This window comes from Acomys minous, assembly GCF_964271855.1.
Source record: "Acomys minous genome assembly, chromosome: 10".
Classification (NCBI taxonomy): domain Eukaryota; kingdom Metazoa; phylum Chordata; class Mammalia; order Rodentia; family Muridae; genus Acomys; species Acomys minous.
In genome coordinates this window covers 55,459,449-55,478,366 of record NC_140491.1, presented here as the reverse complement: position 1 = coordinate 55,478,366, position 18,918 = coordinate 55,459,449, and the positions used below count along the sequence as shown (strand labels likewise).

General features: G+C 40.3%; 1 protein-coding gene across 1 annotated transcript in view; it reads left to right on the top strand.

Moving 5' to 3' along the window:
- The window catches only part of VRK2 (VRK serine/threonine kinase 2), a 99,942-nt gene that overhangs the window by 40,824 nt on the left and 40,200 nt on the right, over positions 1 to 18,918 (top strand). The window contains exons 3-7 of the mRNA XM_084799578.1: positions 3,225 to 3,274; positions 3,939 to 4,008; positions 5,350 to 5,437; positions 8,115 to 8,220; positions 10,052 to 10,144. Coding sequence (XP_084655704.1) covers positions 3,225 to 3,274; positions 3,939 to 4,008; positions 5,350 to 5,437; positions 8,115 to 8,220; positions 10,052 to 10,144 — 407 coding nt within the window. The remainder of the gene's footprint in view (positions 1 to 3,224; positions 3,275 to 3,938; positions 4,009 to 5,349; positions 5,438 to 8,114; positions 8,221 to 10,051; positions 10,145 to 18,918) is intronic.

Genomic DNA, 18,918 nt, shown 5'->3' with positions numbered 1-18,918 from the left:
CTCTCCCAGCAGCCCAGTGCTATGAAACCAGCCAGTGGGGAAGGAGTTTCCAGGTCTTTGATTTCTCTACATTCTTCATCAGAGGATCCAGTGTGTTTGTCACTAGGGAGTTAACAAATGCTTCTACCGTGTAATTGATACCAGTAGCAAGAGCCTTTATGGCCTCTGTGGCCAACAACTCCTAGGGACGTGGCCCAGCCAGGGCCCAGGGGTTTCACTCAGCAGCCCCATGGCACTGAGGAGTGCCTTTGACTCCCCTCGGAGGTCTTTACTGCGGTCTGGACAGGTCTTCTAGAGGCTTTTCTAAATCTTCAAGATATGTAGAGGTTAGTCTTTCATTCTACAGTGAAACTTTTGAACACAGGGCAGCAGATTATCTGGAGGCTCTTTGCCTTTCATTTCAGCCAAGGGCTTATTGGTCCTGTGACTCAGCAGCCAGGGAGAGATGTTTTGATAAGTTAGCAAGATGCCATAAGGCATGAAAGCACACACCCTAAGTTGCATCTCGTGTTTCCTCAAAAGGCCAGGGTGGGGTAGGGTAGGGTGGGGTTGGGCGGGGTCGGGCGGGGCTACACTCCTGGTGATGCAGCTACCACTGGAATGACTCCTTGATTCTGCAAAGCTCCAAACATACCCACGGTGGGCTCTACATTCCAGTCCTCACTTCACTTTCCTTTTTTTGCAGGGAGTTTACCAATCCTCTACGGGCATTATGTCCCCACATAAAGTCAGGCACAAGCGCTGTCACCTGCACAGTTCTCATCACTTGTCCTCCAGCCCTTCTTGCCCAGGCCTTCAAGGCTTCCAGAAGCTTCCTAGGACAGAGTGTGCTTTTCTGTCAGATTTTCTTCCTAAGAACTCTGCTTCAACATAAAATGCTGCTGCTCTTTCCTTGAGTGACCAAGACAGTGCTTTAGTGCCATGATTTATTAACACACTTGCCTACACTGTGATGTGCCAGTGCCGCTCCGGTCTCCTTAAAATCACTTCTCACCACGAGGTTCAGCCAAGTCCATAAAACCCTGTACTAGTCCCCAGGTCCCTTCCGGATCAGCCTCTTTCCTAACTCTCCTGTGAACACAGTTATGAGCTCAGTGACTGAGGCAGCAAGCCGTGCCTCTGACATGCCCCGTTCCCTCGGGAATGTTCATCATCTTCTGTGTTTTCAGTTAGTGGTGCTCATGGGAACTTCAGCCAGTGAGAAGCAAGTGGCTAATGGCCCGCTCATATAAACTGGTCCAGCAGGGACTAATTTTGCATGTGTCACTTCAGGTTATTGCAGCTTTTGTTTCAAGGAGGGATGAGTAATTTCATGTTTATTTTCTCTTGCCATATCACGCAGGCTGACCCCATCCACCCTCAGTCAGTAGCCTCACTCTCCTGGGGTGGGGACAGGCTTCATCATTCGCTACTACAGGGTGTGGAGTTGAGGGGAGGGTTACTGCTTCCTCCACTGGGCCATGGTTAAGGCCCCATCTGGGATCTTTCTTTCCTCTGCGTAGAGCTTGGACTAGAAGAATGTTTTCTATCTCTTCACCATCTCCCTCTTTCTTCTACTCACTGCTTATCCCCAGGAGTCCAAGTTTTTGCACCCCAAGGACTCTTTAGTTTTGTACTCTCAACACTTACACTTAATTCCTCAGTCTCATCCTTACCCCTGCCTTTTTCCTGCCACAGTGAACCGTAACTAGAAGATAGCAGCCCCAGGGTTGGTTGGTTTGCTTGTTTGGTTTTTGTCACTTAGACCGGTTCTTTCTGGGCAGACAGGTCAGCTTCAGTTGCCTTAGTGCTCACGACAGAGACCATACAGCTGACACTGCACCTGGCTTAGAGTCCTTCTCATACATTCTGGCTTCAGATCATTAAGGTCTATTCTCAGGCCCATTGGTAGCTTGGGGCATGGGACAGACCCCATTCATCAAGTAGGCACACCACCTCATTGCATGTCAAGGAAGACAATAAACCAGGGGCTCCTCCCAGGGACTCTGATACCTTAGATTGTTCGGGCTTGCATGCATGTCTTACGAAACACAGCAGGAACAGGTACTTGTTATTACGGGGAGAAGTCATCCCATCCCATACAACATGGGGAAAGGCAGCCATTTCAGGAGTGTCCTTTCTGGCATTCCACCCACAAGAAGCTCAGCATTAGTTGCATAGATTATTTTCCATTGTGATTGTTCCTCCCCGGCTTATCTTTGGTTTTGTTGGGTGGTGTTTATGTATCATATATTCTGTGTCACTTCCTGGGGATATAATGACAGGAACAGATGAAAGGAAAGATTGCACCCAAAACTAGTTTAACAGACCGATGAGTGTTTTCGAGTTACTTACAGGAGCATGGATGATGGGTCCTTACAGGATAATGGGTGAGGAGTCCTTACAGGATAGTGAGTGAGGGGTCCTTACAGGAGAGTGAGTAAGGGGTCCTTACAGGAGAGTGAGTGAGGGGTCCTTACAGGAGAGTGAGTGAGGGGTCCTTACAGGAGAGTGAGTGAGGGGTTCTTAAGGAGAGTGAGTGAGGGGTCCTTACAGGAGAGTGAGTGAGGGGTCCTTACAGGAGAGTGAGTGAGTGGTCCTTACAAGAGCATGGGTCATTCGACAGCTTGATCAATGAGAAGCCCCCATCCTGACAAGGATGTAAGAATTATATCCCTGGAACACCTTCAACGTGCTCAACCCCATCTGTTTTAGCTTTCTTACCTTCCCCTACATGTGGATCACAGATTGCTATCGTCTGTTCATTTCCTGTGTTTGAGTGCGGGAATATAGAATATGATGGGCAGCGTGTTCTGTCAGACCGATAGGAGTTGCAGACCTCAGTCTATTTTTCTAGATGAGAAATTTGTTCCATTTCCCCAGCTTCAGTGGCACCTATTGTAAACTGGAGATGGTGCCATAGTTATAAGGGGCTTTGTGGGGACTAGAGAGATGGCTCAGAAGTTAAGGGCACTGGCTGCTCTTCCTAAGGTCCAAAGTTCAATTCCCAGCAACCACATGGAGGCTCACAACCATCTATAATGGGGTACACCTGCTCTCTTCTTGTGTGTAGTTGTACATGCAAACAGAAACACTGTATACATAATAAAAAATAAATATTCAAAAAATGAGGCCTTGTAGGAAATCTGGATCACCCACTAAAAGATCTAAGATCTCTCTGTGATTTGGTAGATATCCAATGATTTGAATTAACTATTATTTTCCAATTTTCCCCTTTTCTGCAGCTTTCCCCACAATTAAACCAAGCAAAGATGCAAGACATGTAATAAAAGTGGTAAGTGTTGTTCGTACATTTTTATTCCTGGATTGACTTACCCTCATTCTGATTTATTCTTATTTAAAAACAACTTCTCACCTTAATTTCTGTAACCACAGACCAAATATGATGCTGGCATGTCAAGACTGGTGAACCACTGTGCTGTGTTGTCTTCTATCCTCATCTGACCCGGCCTCTTACTTTCTTTCCTACACTCTTTTAGGTAGTCAGGGTCTAAAAGTTCTGTGGAATTCCACTTCTGTTCAGATCCCCTGGGCTCAGCGCAACGAAGAACGTGTAGTAGACAGTGAAGGAGCCGTGCGAGGCGATCCCACAGTACTTTGCAGTGTGCCTGCCCTGAAGGACGCGTCGCTATACAGCTAGTGGTTATGAATGCATATGGTTCTTGTGCTTTTAATAAGATTTCGCAGAAGACTTCTTTCAAGAGTAAGACTAGATTAGGACAGCAGTACAATATGTTGTCTAAAATAAGACTTTTCAAGTTTATTTAGTGCCTTTTTAAAAAAATTTTTTAGTGGAAATCTGGTGCCTGTGTTTGAATTCTCTAACTATTATGTATTTTGCAAGTGGATCTAAGGTTAACTACTTTCACAGTTGAAATACAATTTGTCTTATCTTTAGGATAATTTTTCCTAGTAAACTTATTATTTTTCTTCCACAGGAATATCACGAAAATGGCCCATTATTTTCAGAGCTGAAATTTTATCAGAGAGCTGCAAAAAAAGAATATAGTAAGTAAAATTAGCTAAACGGCTACTGCCATGTATGCACTTGCTCAAGTAAGTGTTAACATTTTGGTCTTTTTCTGGCCTTCTGGAAAATTTTTTTTCCATAAGAAATTTTATTATAAAGTGATATACTTAACGGTTATAACATATAAAAGCAAGACAGATGGCATCCACATCTTGATATGGCACACATAACGGGTTATATATTTTAACTCAAAGTATTTTTCTACTACTTTACATAACATGCTGACTTGTAGAATTATCAAGAGTTCTCTAAGCATAAAATGTAGAAGGAAATTATTTCTTTTATAAAGACGCATTTAGATAGAAATGGGGTAGTGGAAAAACTAAACTATGTATACACACACACACACGTACACACACACGTACACACACAGAAGGGAGTGGTTGTAAGGTAGACTAAAGTATTTGGAAATGAGAAACTATTAGAGAGGTGACCGTTGGGAAGGTATTTGGTGTTGGATATCATAAATAAGAATTACCAGTTGGAGACTTGAATGTGGAACTATTATAAGCTGATTTGAAGAAGAGGGAAGAGGTTTCTAAGAGCTAAGCGAAACACAGAAGTTGGCCGGAGTCATAATGGCTAGTGTGGTCAAGGTCCCGTGTATCTTGTTTAAGAGAAAGAATGATGGATCTGGTCTGAATAATTAACTTTGCCTTCCTTAATAAACTTCTAAACACTATGACTGTAGTCACCACCAACTGCTTCAACTGTGTCAGAGTGACAAATAGAAGCCATTAAATTTGATTGTTTTATCAGGAAAGCTGTCTTAAGCATGAAACACATATGGTAGAGAAGTGAAAATGGTGATTAAAGTACCTGATTGTTTAACTGGATTAAACAATTCAATTATGATGTTTTTGCAAGCTAAATTTATTCAAAACAGTTATTTTACAGCAGTGTCCCAGTCAGGTACGTTTTCTGCCCACTCTGTGCTTTGTGGCTTTAGACGTTGAAATGCAGGTGGTAGTGGGGAAAGCACTCATCTTTTGTCGTCAATGTGTAGACCACTTAGAAACAGCATATGATGACATGATTTGTTTTCACGAATAGAAATATTTATTAATAAAAGCAATGCACTTTGCAAGACTATGCCTTTTATTGCACTGCTAATTTATCTTAAAACCAGTATTTGGCATTAATTATAGCATTAATAGAAAGTTTGAAACCAGGGCATAAGTGTATCTTTTTTTTTTTAAAGATTTTGTTTTCTTAGAAGGTATAATCACTACTTTGGCTAGATAATTAAGTTTAAGCATCGATACAAAGGTAAAAATACCTTTCTAACTCCTGTTTCTTATAAAAAATTTTCTTTGCAGTCCAAAAGTGGATAGAACAGAGAAAACTTAATTATTTGGGAGTTCCTGTATTTTATGGATTTGGTCTGACTGATTTCAACGGAAGAAGGTAAAAAACATATTATAAATTTATATGATCAGTTATTGTCACCAAATAACCTTCCTCAGTGATTGATTGGATGTGTTTTTGTTTTGTTCTGTTTGCCAGGTAACAAATCACTCAGAAACCTGGGCTGGCTGGTCCCCTTGTTCTGGGTTCTGGTCTCATGGGGAATGGGACTTGGCATCTGCCAGGCTACAGCGATCTCAGGCCTTACCAGGGAAGGACCTGCTTTCAACTGTCACTCCTGAACCCAATGAGTAGTTTTGTTTGTTTGTTTGTTTTTAAAGATTTATTTATTTACCTTTATGTGAGTGCTCTTTCTGCATGTACACCTGCATCCAGAGGGCAGTATAGATGCTTGTGAGCCACCCTGTGGTTGCTGGGAATTGAACCCATAACCTCTGGAACATCAGCCAGTACTCTTAACCTCTGAGCCATCTCTCCAGTCCCTCCATGAATAGTTTTTAAAAGGGAGAAACAAAATGGCCAATTTGAAACAATGTTTCATGTTCTCAGCTGTCAGTGAATACAAATTAAAACTAGACCTCAGACAGGAAAGATGGCGCCATGGCTAAGAGTGCTTGTGGCCGTGGTGGAAGGCTGAAGTTCACTTCCTAGTACCCACGAGGGGGGGGGGGCTCATTACTGCCAAACTCTTAATAGCATTAAACCTGCTTACCTGCTTTCCTTTTCTGGTCTCTATAAGTTTCTAAGTTTCTGCCACCGGAAGCACACACTTACACAGAACACATAGATACAGGTAAGCAAAACAAATCTTAAAGGGAAAACTATTTTCAGATCACATTTCACAAGTAGCACTCATTAAAGACAAAACAAATGACAGCTCCTAGCCTGTGTGCTGCGAAAGAGGAGTCCGTGTACATTGGTGGTAGTGTGTAGACCAGGGAGGCCGATATGAAAATCATATGGCTGTTTCACAGAAAACTGAAAAGAGAATATGACCATGTGACCCAGCAATGCCACTCCTGGGGATTTGTTTGATGGGATCTTAGTCAGTATACCATAGAGCCATTTACATATTCATGTTTATTATTGCACTGCTACCAATATGTGGGAATGGAATCAGCCTAGATGCCCAGTCAATGGAAGGATAATGAAAATGTGATGCACAATAGAATTTTATTCATCCGTAAGGAAAATGAAACGATGACATTTATAGGCAAGAGGATAGAACTGGAGGATATTCAGTAAGTGAAATAAGCTATGCCATCCTCAAGCACGGTCTTCATGTTTCCTCTCATATGAAAGACCCAGATACTTTATATACAGAATGTGTGTGTGTGCGTGTGCGTGTGTGTATGTACATGCATGTGTACATGCGCCTGTGTGTTTGTGTGCATGTGCATGCATGTGTGCATGTGCATGTGCGCGTGTGTGTGTGTGTGTGTGTGTGCGCGTGTGTGCATATGTGTATGTACGTGCATGTGTACATGCGCCTGTGTGCATGTGCATGTGCGCGTGTGTGTGTGTGTGTTTGTGTAAGGAGGGGGCTATGAGAGGTGGAGAAGACATCATGCAAAGGGGGAGGGGAGAATAAGAGATAAGATAATGGCATATATGTGACGTGAAGGCAGGAGGGAGGATGCTTGAGAGGAAAGGAGAGCAGCAGGAGGAGGCTGCGGAGTGACGGGGGTGGGGGCACTGGGAGAGGAGGATGAATGAGACAGAGTATGACACGAAAAAAGAAGCATATAACAGGCTGGAGAGATGGCTCAGAGGTTAAGAACACTGCCTGCTCTTCCAAAGGTCCTGAGTTCAATCCCTAGCAACCACATACATGGTGGCTTACAACCATCTATAATGAGATCTGATGCCCTCTTCTGGTGTGCAGGTGTATGTGTAGGCAAAACACTGTATACTCAATAAATAAATAAATCTTAAAAAAAAAAAAAAAGAAGCCTATAACTTTGTATGGTGACTTAATAAAAGGGACAGTGAAAACTTCCATGATAACGTCACACTTTTGTTAAACAAAAACCCCCCAAAGGGCTCTGTGTATATTCCTCTGATAGCAGATGTAGAATGTGGCTGCTGTGCTAGAAAAGGGCAAATGAAAGGGGACGACTGAACAGAAAAGGATGATGTGGACTTACAAAAAAGATGTGTGGGGATGGTGAGATCAATTCAGCCATTCTAGAACTGCTGCGCACCTATTAGTGACCAAGTTCAGATGCCGGCACCCGTGTAACAAGCCAGGTGTGTCCCCACAGATGCCTCTGGCTTCAGCGCTGAGGGATCGGCAACCTCTTCTGTCCTCTATGCCCACAGGCCCACACACTTTTGCATGCACACACGTATGCCTACCTACATAAGATGTTTATAACAATGGGTAAATTGTGATTTTGTAAGACAAAGAAGTGGTACCATTTTCTGTATGGATAGTGACATTTTTTAGGACGCGTGATAAGCTTGGTAGGAAATTAACTTGTAGTGAACAATTAACACTGTCATAGACGACCAAAAAATGAGGTTTGAAGGACCATTTTTTCAATTATCTAAGACACTGTGAACTGCTGAGCATTAGAGAAAGAACTGCAAAGGAAATGCGAAGCTGCTTCACAGACGAGGGCAGTGGGCTGTGCATGCATTCTCTCTTCCTTCAGATACACTAAGATGCAGTTCAGTCATCACTTCAGTACGGTCCCTTGGTGTCTCCTCACAGGTACAGGTTCATGGTACTGGAGAGACTGGGGACAGATTTACAGAAGCTGTCAGACCAGAGCGGCACTTTTCAAAAGTCAACCGTCCTGCAGCTTGGGATCAGGATGGTGAGTTCCAGATGGTTCCCTTCAAAAATGCCTTCCTCTTCAGATTACTTGCTTGCTTTGGCTTGCTATGGAGTCCTGAGAAAATAGGATTTTCGCCTAGGCAGGTCAGCGTTAGAGAGTAGAAGGTCTTTCGGTGGAATTGATGGCCATGGGCTCTTCAGAGGACAGGCTGTGCTGTGGATGGCTATCACTGCCGCACTCAGTTTTCCCTCACAGCTTGGGGGAGAGAAACACACACGTCAGAGCAAGCTTGTGTAGGTGTGAGAGTAACCTTTCTGTTGCCTTTCATATTTGTGACTTCAAATTATGGCCAAATAGGCTATTTTTCATACTAAATATGGTACGGTTTGATTTAAAACGGTTCAGGTATAAATTGGGGCTGATGGCAAGAATTAACTGTGCGAAGGAATAACACACACATACATGCATACACATGCACCCCCCACACACACACATGCACACACACGCACACATGCACACACACACACACACACATGCACACACACACACACACGCACACACATGCGCACACACACATGCACACACACGCGCACACACACATACATGCACATGCATGCACACACAAAGTTAATTGTGAAGCAATGAACCGTGAATACATTCATTTGCTGATAATGCCACATATTCATCTTATTTTTACGTGGTTTGCTTGAGTCTTGCCTGTCCCCAGTCATAAGCAGAATGAAACAACTCAGGCCAGATTGTGAAGTGAAAATTAATTTCTCCATTCACCTATCCATCTATCTATCCACTTAGCTAGTAAATGTTTATGGACCCTCTCTCTCAATTGTGTGTCTTCACATACACACACACACACACACACCATACACACACACACACACACACACCACACACACTTGGCATGCAAGGTTCCAGGACTTTAATGATGCCCAAGACTTTTCGGTTATTGCACAGGATAGTGACCATAGGCATACTATTTTGTTCTGAGGTCTTCAATATTTGAATCATAATTGTTGATATAATTTATTCCCAGCCTAAATTGCTTTTTTAAATTACTGTGATAAAATACTCTGGCAAAAGCAAGTTAAAGGAGAAAGTATTACATTGTTTTATAATTTGAGGTTGTAGTCCCTCATGGTGGCAGCTGATTGCCTGGCATCCACAGTCAAGAAACAGTCACCACTGTGCCTGTGCTCAGCTCTCTTCCTCCTTCTTCTTCTTCTTCTTCTTCTTCTTCTTCTTCTTCTTCTTCTTCTTCTTTTTTTTTTTTGAGACAGGGTTTCTCTGTGTAGCCTTGGCTGTCCTGGACTCGCTTTTGTAGACCAGGCTGGCCTCGAACTCACAGCAATCCGCCTGCCTCTGCCTCCCGAGTGCTGGGATTAAAGGCATGCGCCACCACGCTCGGCTTCTTTCTTCTCTCTTATACATTACACAATCTCGTTCTAGGGTATAGTGCCACCCATAGTGGGCAAATAATCCCTTCAAAATTAATCTACTCAAGATAATTCCATGCATCTATTCCCAGAGGCTCATCTCCCATGTAGATCTAGAGTCTCTCACCTTAACAATTGAGACTAATCATCCCATTTTCCTTTTATATTTTGATCTGACCATTGGGCCTTCAGGGCCATAAGCATAATAAGCATTGTTAAATCCCAGTTTCTCTCCCTCAGAGGTTCAAGTAAAATACTTGATGTTTGAGAATTTTATTCAACCTTTTATGAATGAACAACCAGGAATTTTGATATTTTAGAACAATTAATAATTGTGAGATATATTATCCTGTGTGGAAGCAAACCATATTGTTCTAGTATAAAACATTGATACTGGCCTTATCTATTTCTTTTCACAGCTGGATGTACTGGAATACATACATGAAAATGAATATGTTCATGGTGACATAAAAGCAGCAAATCTACTGTTGGGTTACACAAATCCAGATCGGGTAAAGAGAATGCTAACCTTTGCTTTCAGTGAGGGCTTAGGAGTACTGTAGTCAAACTCAGTAAAGGCAGACTCTTAACCCCAAGAGTTTACAAATGAGGGCTTAATATGATGAATGTTTCAATTTGTCTTACCTTGCTTACCTGATTTAATCCTTGGACCAGATTAATGAGTAATTAGGATGAAGAAATTAAGAGCCAGAAGGGTTAAATCATTTGCTAATGGGCACATATTGAAGAAGTGGCTGAGCAGGAATCTGAGTGCCTAAGCAGATGTAGATAAAGCACCATGGCAGTCCAGAGAGAAGTGATGGATGTGCAGAGAGAGAGAGAGACAGAGAGAGAGAGAGAGAGAGAGAGAGAGAGAGACAGAGAGAGAGAGAGAGAGACAGAGAGAGAGAGAGAGAGACAGAGACAGAGAGAGAGACAGAGAGAGAGACAGAGAGAGAGACAGAGAGAGAGAAACAGAGAGAGAACAGGCCTCTGTGTCTTCTCCCTATAGTTTCAGCAAAGAAGCATGTTCAGAGAACTTTCCATTATGGTAGAAATCTTCTCCCAGTCTCACAGCATTGCTTGAGAGGAAAGCCAGTTGCTATAGAATCTGGAGAGGAACAGATAACAGAGCACTGTCCACGTCTGGGATGTACTTTTCTCTGTTTCCTAGGAACATAAAAGTCTCCTACCGTGATATTAAGTAATCATGTCCCTTACACTTAACTGAAATGAGTTGACTACTTATGTCTATAAAAAACCTAGAAGACAATTCATTCTTATCATCAATTGGAAGTAACTGGAGTGTCCCCCTGTGGAGGAATAGATATGTCCCACCAGAGGAGTGGTATTCAGTGCTGAAAACGTAAAAATATAACAGTACATAAAAGTCAGTGTGTAAAGGCTGCACATGTCAACTGCTTGGCGTTCTATATTGAACTATGGGGACATGCAAACAATTGGTGTGGCCTCAGTGTTGGAAGCAAGTGGAATGAACAGTCAACAGTACCAAGGTTTTCTAAGGCAGTGACATCAAGGTACACATGTCATTATTTTTTTTTGTCAAGTCCCATTCTCATTGGACGCTGTGAACTTGGGGTGATGCTTATATATCATTGTCACTTTATCCTTATTAACAAGTGTCTGTGTCACTGAGGGTGTTGAGGTGAAAGCTATATGCCTAGGGGCTGGGGTTATATGGGAACTCAGAGCACTTACTGCTTAGTTTTACCCAAATTGCTCAAACTTTATCTGAATTACACATAAAATGTCTCTAAAAATAGGTTATAAAAATATGACAAAAGTAACAATAACTGAAATTTTACTTTAAATTAATTTTAAGTAATAAGTATATATAACTATTACCCACTGTCTCAACAGATTTAAACTAAAATAAAATAAAACAAAGCAAAACAAAAAATAAAAAGACCCCTCTAAGACTCCAAATATTAGGAAACTATAATTAAATGCTTAATGGACCTCTGTGAGTATTGAAACTTTTAAATAAGAGAAAAGGTCTTGACAGAAAATACTGGTAGGCTGAAATTTTAAATATATCTATAAAATAATACTAGACATAAATTATGAGTACCTGAGAAAGATATTTATAATAAACATTTGAAATTACTTAGCAAGCAATAAGAAATTATAGATAAAATACCACATAATTTCATAATGTAGTGATAAAATTAAAAGTGGAGTTGGTGGAAGGAGACATAGCACTGTCCTTAAGACAAACGGAAAATAAGTCACCTTTGCTAAAACTAAAGATGTGGAGATGAAACAGTGAGGCGGCCTCCTTAAAAGACAGAGCAAATTGGGAAAATTCTGAAAGAATAAGTAAGATATATATTCTAATACTCCAAGCCTTTGTAATTCTTTTGTATTGCCAGCTAGTAAGAACTCACCAAGCTCTGTGTGCTTGCTTGCCGGTCTTGGTGAGTGTGTCCATTTTTAAATCAACTTCTCTTCTGAATGAGCTGTAGCACCTTTATATTTTGAGGGTTAGAAGGACGTTTGCCAGATGTTTGTTTAGCAGATCTTTTCTGCGGCTGTGGCCCGTCTCGTGGTTCTCTAGGTGATATTGTTGGTGAACAGGTGTGATGTCCCAGTGTGACATTATCTCGATTACCATAGTTTTATAATGTTAAAATTAGGTGTTCTTATTCTCTGGTTTTTCTCAGTGTCTGTTGTTATGTCCTCCCTTTCATTTCTAATTTTATTTGGACATTCTCTCTTTGACTTTTAGTTAACTTAGATAATGGTTTGCCATTCTTACTGATTTTCTCAAAGAACCAACTCTATTTTATTGTTTGTCTTGTTTTTCTTTGTTTGTTTTTATTTTAATGATTTCATCTCTGAACTTTATTATTTTTTGCAACTTACTCCTTTTGAATGTGATTTCTTTCCTTATCTTTTTTTTTCTTCTAGAACTTTCAGATGTGCTATATTTAGCTACAATCATGAGATGTCTCCTTTTTTTCTTTTTTCTTCTTTTAATGTAGGCACTTATTTTATGTAAAACCTATTTTAATGTAGAGATGAACTTCTCTCTTAGAAGCACCTAAATTGTAAGTTTAAGTATGCTGTGTATTTGTTTTCATTTAATTCTCAAAATTCTTTTTTTTTTAAAAATTCTATCTTGATCAGTTTTTCCTTTAGATATAAGTTTGTAAACTTCTTGTTCTTTATGCTGTTGCTGATAGCTTTTATTTGTGGTAGAAAGATAGGATTCAGAATTTTACTTCAATTTTCTTGTATGTGTTGAAACTTGCTTTGTGTCTGAGTATGTGGTTGGTTTTGGAGACAGTTCCATAAAGTGGTAAGAAGAAAGTATATTATTTTGTGTTTGGGTGAAATGTTCTGTAAATGTCTGCTAAGTTCATTTGTGTTATAATGCTAGTGCCAGCATTTCTCTGTTTAGTTTTTGTCCGGATGACCTGTCTATTGGTGAGAGTAAGGTATTGGAGTCTCCCACTATAAGTACATAAAGGTCATTGTGTCATTTTGTGATTTAAACTGTAGTAGTGATTTTGGTTTTTGTTTTGTTTTACAAACTTGTGTTTGGTACATAGATGTTAATTATTGCAATATCATCTTGGTGGATTTTTCTTTTGATGAGTATGTAGTGTTCTTCCTTATCTTTTCTGACTACTTGGGGCCTTACGTCTGTTTTGTCAGATATGTAAATGGATACACCTGCTTGCTTCTTATTCCATTTGCTAGGGAATATCTTTTTCCATCCTTTTACCTGGAAAAGACATCTATCCTTGATATTATGGTTTGTTTCTTGACCTACAGCAGAAGGATGGATCCTGGTTTCACATCCTTTCTCTTAGTTTGTGTCTTCTTATTAGGGAATTTAGACTACTGACATTGAGAAATATCAATGCCCTATTATTGTCATTGTTGTTGGTAGTGATGTCGGTTTCCCCTCTTTTGATTTTGCTGTCTTGACTATTTATTCTCTGTGTTTTCTAAGGTTTAATTAACCTCTTGGTTGGAGTTTTTCTTCTAACACATTTTTTTTCCCTTTGAGCCAAATTTGGAGTAAGCTTTAACGGATGCTGGCTGGCACCATGGACTTCCCTTGCCCAGAATATGATACATTAGTAGTCAGGGGCTAATGAAGGCAAACTCCGCAAGGCTATGTACTTCCCACTTTCCTCCAATCAGGGGCAGTCATACATACAGAGGCACTTCCTGCCCACATTCCTCCCCCTGTCCTACTTGTGATCAAGCACATTCTCATTCTGGAAACCAAGCTTGTTTACAGAAGCAAAAACACAGTGGCTTGTTATCCTGTATGAACAACAGCCCCCAGCACTCCACGAAGTTATCTGTCCTTGGGAAGGTAGTACTTACAAATTTGAGTTGTTTCTGTTTTATAGATCTCTTAATCAGAGTAATTTAAGCTTATAACTTTAGCTATCACACATCAAGGTGCTGGGAACTGGAAACCGCCAGTCATGTCACACCCTTGGCCAAGAGGACACAGAAACGAATAAACATATGCTCCCTTGTGTCCTTGCTACTGCTCAGCTTGGTTAAGCACTCCTAGACAGGTCACGATTCCTATCTGGGAAATGATGCTGCCGGCAGTTGGCTGAGTACGCCACATCAATTAATTAAGAAAGTATCCCAAGGACATGCCAAAAGCTACGTAGACAACACCTCAGTTAGGTCTCATCTCTGGTGATTCTAATTGTACCAAATTGACAAAGCTAAACATCACAATATATTTATTTTTTCCTTTATTGTTTTTTCTATAAACTAATTTTTACACTGCTCCTTCTAGCACTTTCTGTAGGGCTAGATTTGTAGGTGGAAATTGGTTAAATTTAGTTTTATTATGGAAGGTCTCGTTTTCTCCATCTATAGTGGTTGAAAGTTTTGTTGGGTATAGTAGTCTCTGCTGGCATCTGTGGTGCCCTAGAGTTTGTAGAACATCTGTCCAGGCCCTTCTGGCTTTTAGAGTCTCCATTGAGAAGTCAAATGTGATTCTAATAGATTTGCTTTTTTCCCCCTTCAGCTTTTAATATTCTTTCTTTGTTCTCTATGATTTGTGTTTTGAAAATTTTATGATGAGAGATCTTTCTTGTCTGGTCCAGTCTATTTGCTGCTCTGTATGCTTCTTATACCTCTATAGGCATCTTCTTCTTAATGTAGGGAAGTTTTCATGTATGATTTTGTTGAAAATATTTTCTGTACCTTTGACATGTGCTGCTTCTTCTTCTTCTTCTTCTTCTTCTTCTTCTTCTTCTTCTTCTTCTTCTTCTTCTTCTTTATCTTCTTTTTTGGTTATTCTTACATTTGGTGTTTTCATAATGTCCCAAATTTCTTGGATATTTTGTGGCAGGAGATTTTTAGATTTAACATTTTTTAAATGATTCATCCATTTCTACTATCATGTCTTCAGGGACTGGGGTTTCCCCCATCCTCCATTCATAAAATTTCCCTCTATGGTTCATGTTTGAGTTCCTAAATTTTTCTTTTTCAGATTTTCCTTGATTTGGGTTTTCTCTATTGATTTTATTTCCATTCAGTCTTGAATGGTTATTCATTTTCTTTCACTAGTTATTTGTGTTATAGATTTCCTTAAGGGATTTATTAATTTCCTCTTTAAGGACCTCTATCATATTCATAAAGGCCTTCTTATATGTTGAAATATTCAGAGCCTGCCCTAGTAGGCTTGCTGGGCTCTAGTGGAGACACGCTGTTATTGACGGTGATTTCTTTTTTTTATTACATTTTTTATTAATTTATTCATATTACATCTCGATTGTTAGCCCTTCCCCTGTTTCCTCCCATTCTTCCCTCCCTCCCACTTCTCCCCTTCTCGTCTCCCCTATGTCTGTGATTGAGGGAGACCTCCTCCCCCTATATATGCTCTTAGGATATCGAGTCTCTTCTTGGTAACTTGCTATCCCTCCTCTGAGTGCCGCCAGACCTCCCCATCCAGGGGACATGGTCAGAAAAGGGGCACCAGAGTTCATGTGAGAGTCAGATCTCACTCTCCACTCAAGGGTGGAGAATATCATGTTCGTCGGCTAGGTCTTGGTAGGGGTTCGAAGTTTACTGCCTATATTCTCCTTGGCTGGTGCCTTAGTTTGAGGGGGCCCCCAGGACCCAGATCTGCCTGTCATAAAGTTCTTCTTGTAGGTTTCCAGGACCCTGTGGGTCCTACTATTTCTCCATTCTTCCATGCTACTCTTGCCTAAAGTCTCAATAGGATGTCCTCTCCTCTGACCCACTTTCCTGGTAAGTAAAGTTTTTCATGGGATGTATCCCTTGTACTAGTGTTTTGATATAAGTGAGTATATCAACAAATGGATTGATCTAGAAATTATCATAATGAGTGAATTCACCCAGAAGCAAAAAGAGACAAACAGTATATTGACAGTGTTTTCAAGCTGGTGTCTGGGTATCTGGGATTGGGAAGATTGTAATTCTAGGTGCTGCTATCTGGTCTTGTCTTTGTTACTGAGTATTTATAAAATTGGCCCAAAATTTTTCAAGGTTTGTCTAGGGTCTATGGAACAGATTGTCGGTTTCTCTTAGATATGGAGTGGTATATTATTGAGTTTTTCCTATTGATATCATTGTACTTTGCAGGGCTAAATCTCAATGTATTGTAACATGATATCAATATGGTTCTGTGTGTCCACTGAAATTTTTGGTGATGCTTTCACACTGCCCTTAAGTGGTGCTGGCCTGTCACATTCTCTTCTGTGTGACAGTAAGTGTCTAGCTCATTTGCTTACTTCATGCTAATCATTTTGATATTTCTTTCAGTTTCTGCTTCACAGCTATTTCTTTTGGATAAGAATCATCTACCCCTAGGCTGTGACACCATCTCATGCTGCTGCTTTTCTGTGAGAAATTAGGTGTAAATCTTTATTTCATTCCAATGGAAATAGTTGCTTAAGTTCTTTATCTTTAGTTGTGTCATTTTATGTGGTTTTATTCATTTTTGGACTCTTTTTTAATAGTTTTCTAGTGTTGATTAGTATAGTTTTTCAAATTTATATAGTATTGCATCTTTATATAGTATCATGGCTTTTAAATTTCTTTTATGTCAGTGATCATTTCCTCTCAGATATTATCTTTCATTTTGTTCCTTTTCCCCATGACTTTTGTCTTGGACAGGATGGCTGGAAGGCTGTCTCTGGTCAATGGCATAGGAGTTTTTTGTGAGTCTAATTAGTTCTGTGCACTGTGTATTCACAGGGTGTAGCTTGGTTCCCCTTGCTTGTTCTCTTATACTTACTTTTTAGAAAGTATATGATTTGTATGTTCTTTCACTTGTCCCCACTTTTCCTTTTACTATGACATATCATAGGCCACACTAGATACTCACCTATGTGTCAAAGTGAACGAGAGATAAACCTGTTTTTGTTATGATCCCAAGTATGGGATTGGAACAGTCTTATGAGAAAACAGATGATGTTAATCCACTAAAGGGCAAACCACCTCGTGCAGGAGCTTGATTGTTGCCAGCTGAAAAGATCCATGAACAGACTCTGGGAGGAGATATATAAATGAGCCCAAAACTGGAGGTGAGGCCTTTGGAGACTTGAGATAGTTCTGGCTGTTCATTACTTCCAGTCTCTCCTAGAGAGAACCACTTGAGGGAAGGCTTCAGGGCTCTGGGCTCCTGCTGAGGTTCTGGATTTTGATTACTCCAGGTCCCAGCAGAAAAAAATCCTGCTGACTGCACCAGGAGAATCATTCCTTGGAACTGATATCCTTGCGGTTTCATTTTTATATTCTTTAATCTTCATTTCCTATTGTTTTGATTAGTCAGGTTATAAGTAATGTATGCTCAGTTAATAAGTTTGTAATAAAGTATATTTGTTAAAAAATTGAGCCTACATCAAAGTTTACTGAACAATTTTTGAGTGGCTGCTGTTGCTCTCTTGGTACATTGTTCAAGAGCATTCCTGTGTTTAAAACTTTGAAAATTTGCATCAGTACTTAAGATCAATTTAGATGAACTTAAAATACTTGGTTTTTTGCATAGGTGCTTTATGAATTTCTTGACAGTATTGTGGTAATGTTATCCTCTGCTTGTCAAAGCCAATCTTGGATTTTCTCTTCAAGCTATCCTCATTTAAACACGAGAATTTTATGAAATTATTTCTATTAGGCAAAACGACTAAGAAATGCTTCACTGGTAATATTATACTCAGTACAGGAAATATGATTTCTCTTTTGTGCTGGTATGGTTAAGTAATATATAAATTATAAGATATTTTAAAATAAATTATATTGAATGTACACAAGAGATGCCTTGAGAAAGAATATTGCATATGTTTTAGCCAATGTTTTGAGCATTTATTATGGCATAGACATTATATCATGTTCATAGTAAAATAAAGCTGTAAATCTGTATTTTCTGCATTTCAAGATCTTGGACTTCCTAAGCTATTTTAAAGGTGTTTATGAAGCCTCCTGATTGTGGAATATGGAAAGGTGTTGCCCGGTTGGTCCTTAGGACCCCGAGGTAGGCATGCTGATCTCGTGTTTAGAAGAGAGTGTTGTACTTAGATTGTGTTTCCTTGCACTGGTCTTACCTGAAGTGATGCTGCATGGTGGTTTTGAGTGGCATCCATCCTGCTGTACCCTCCAGTATCACAGTGAGGGAGTTAACAACCTGACTGACGTCAGTGCAGCGGTCCCATTTCTCTCTTGAAAGACACCCCCTTTTGTTGATCAGAGAGGTGTTTCTTTCACGTGCCTGCTATGTCCTTGTTTGTGTGGCGGCTTCCCTGCTGACTTTGATGGATCCTCATCCTGATTGGTTTCCTTCAGTTCCCAGTGCGCATTAACCCCAAGTGCATGCAGCCCTTGTTATCTTTCTTCCTGAAACGGGAGGCTTGTGGGTAGGTATGCTGTCCGTCCTCTCTGTTCCTCTTAGTACCTGGTCATATTTCTTTCTTGTAACTCTTCAAGAATATTTTATTGACAAACTCGTTTTAATGCAGTATTCATTGCTTCATTGAGTACCAGGAGTAGGGCAGCACATGGAACTCCTTGTCTGTGTGCTCCGTGTGTCTAGGTCTGACACTGTCTACTGAGTCTGGGAGGATAACCCACCCAGGCAGGCGTTATGCCAGCATGTGAGTGCTAACACATGAAAGCAAATGTTACTTCTTAGAATATTAGTCACATTCTTGCTATATATCTAGGTTTTCTCAAAGTTGCTTTGGAATTCTTTTACTCTTCTGTGTCAAATGAAATAAAAATCAGGCCCAAATTTAATTTACATTTCATTTTTATAATG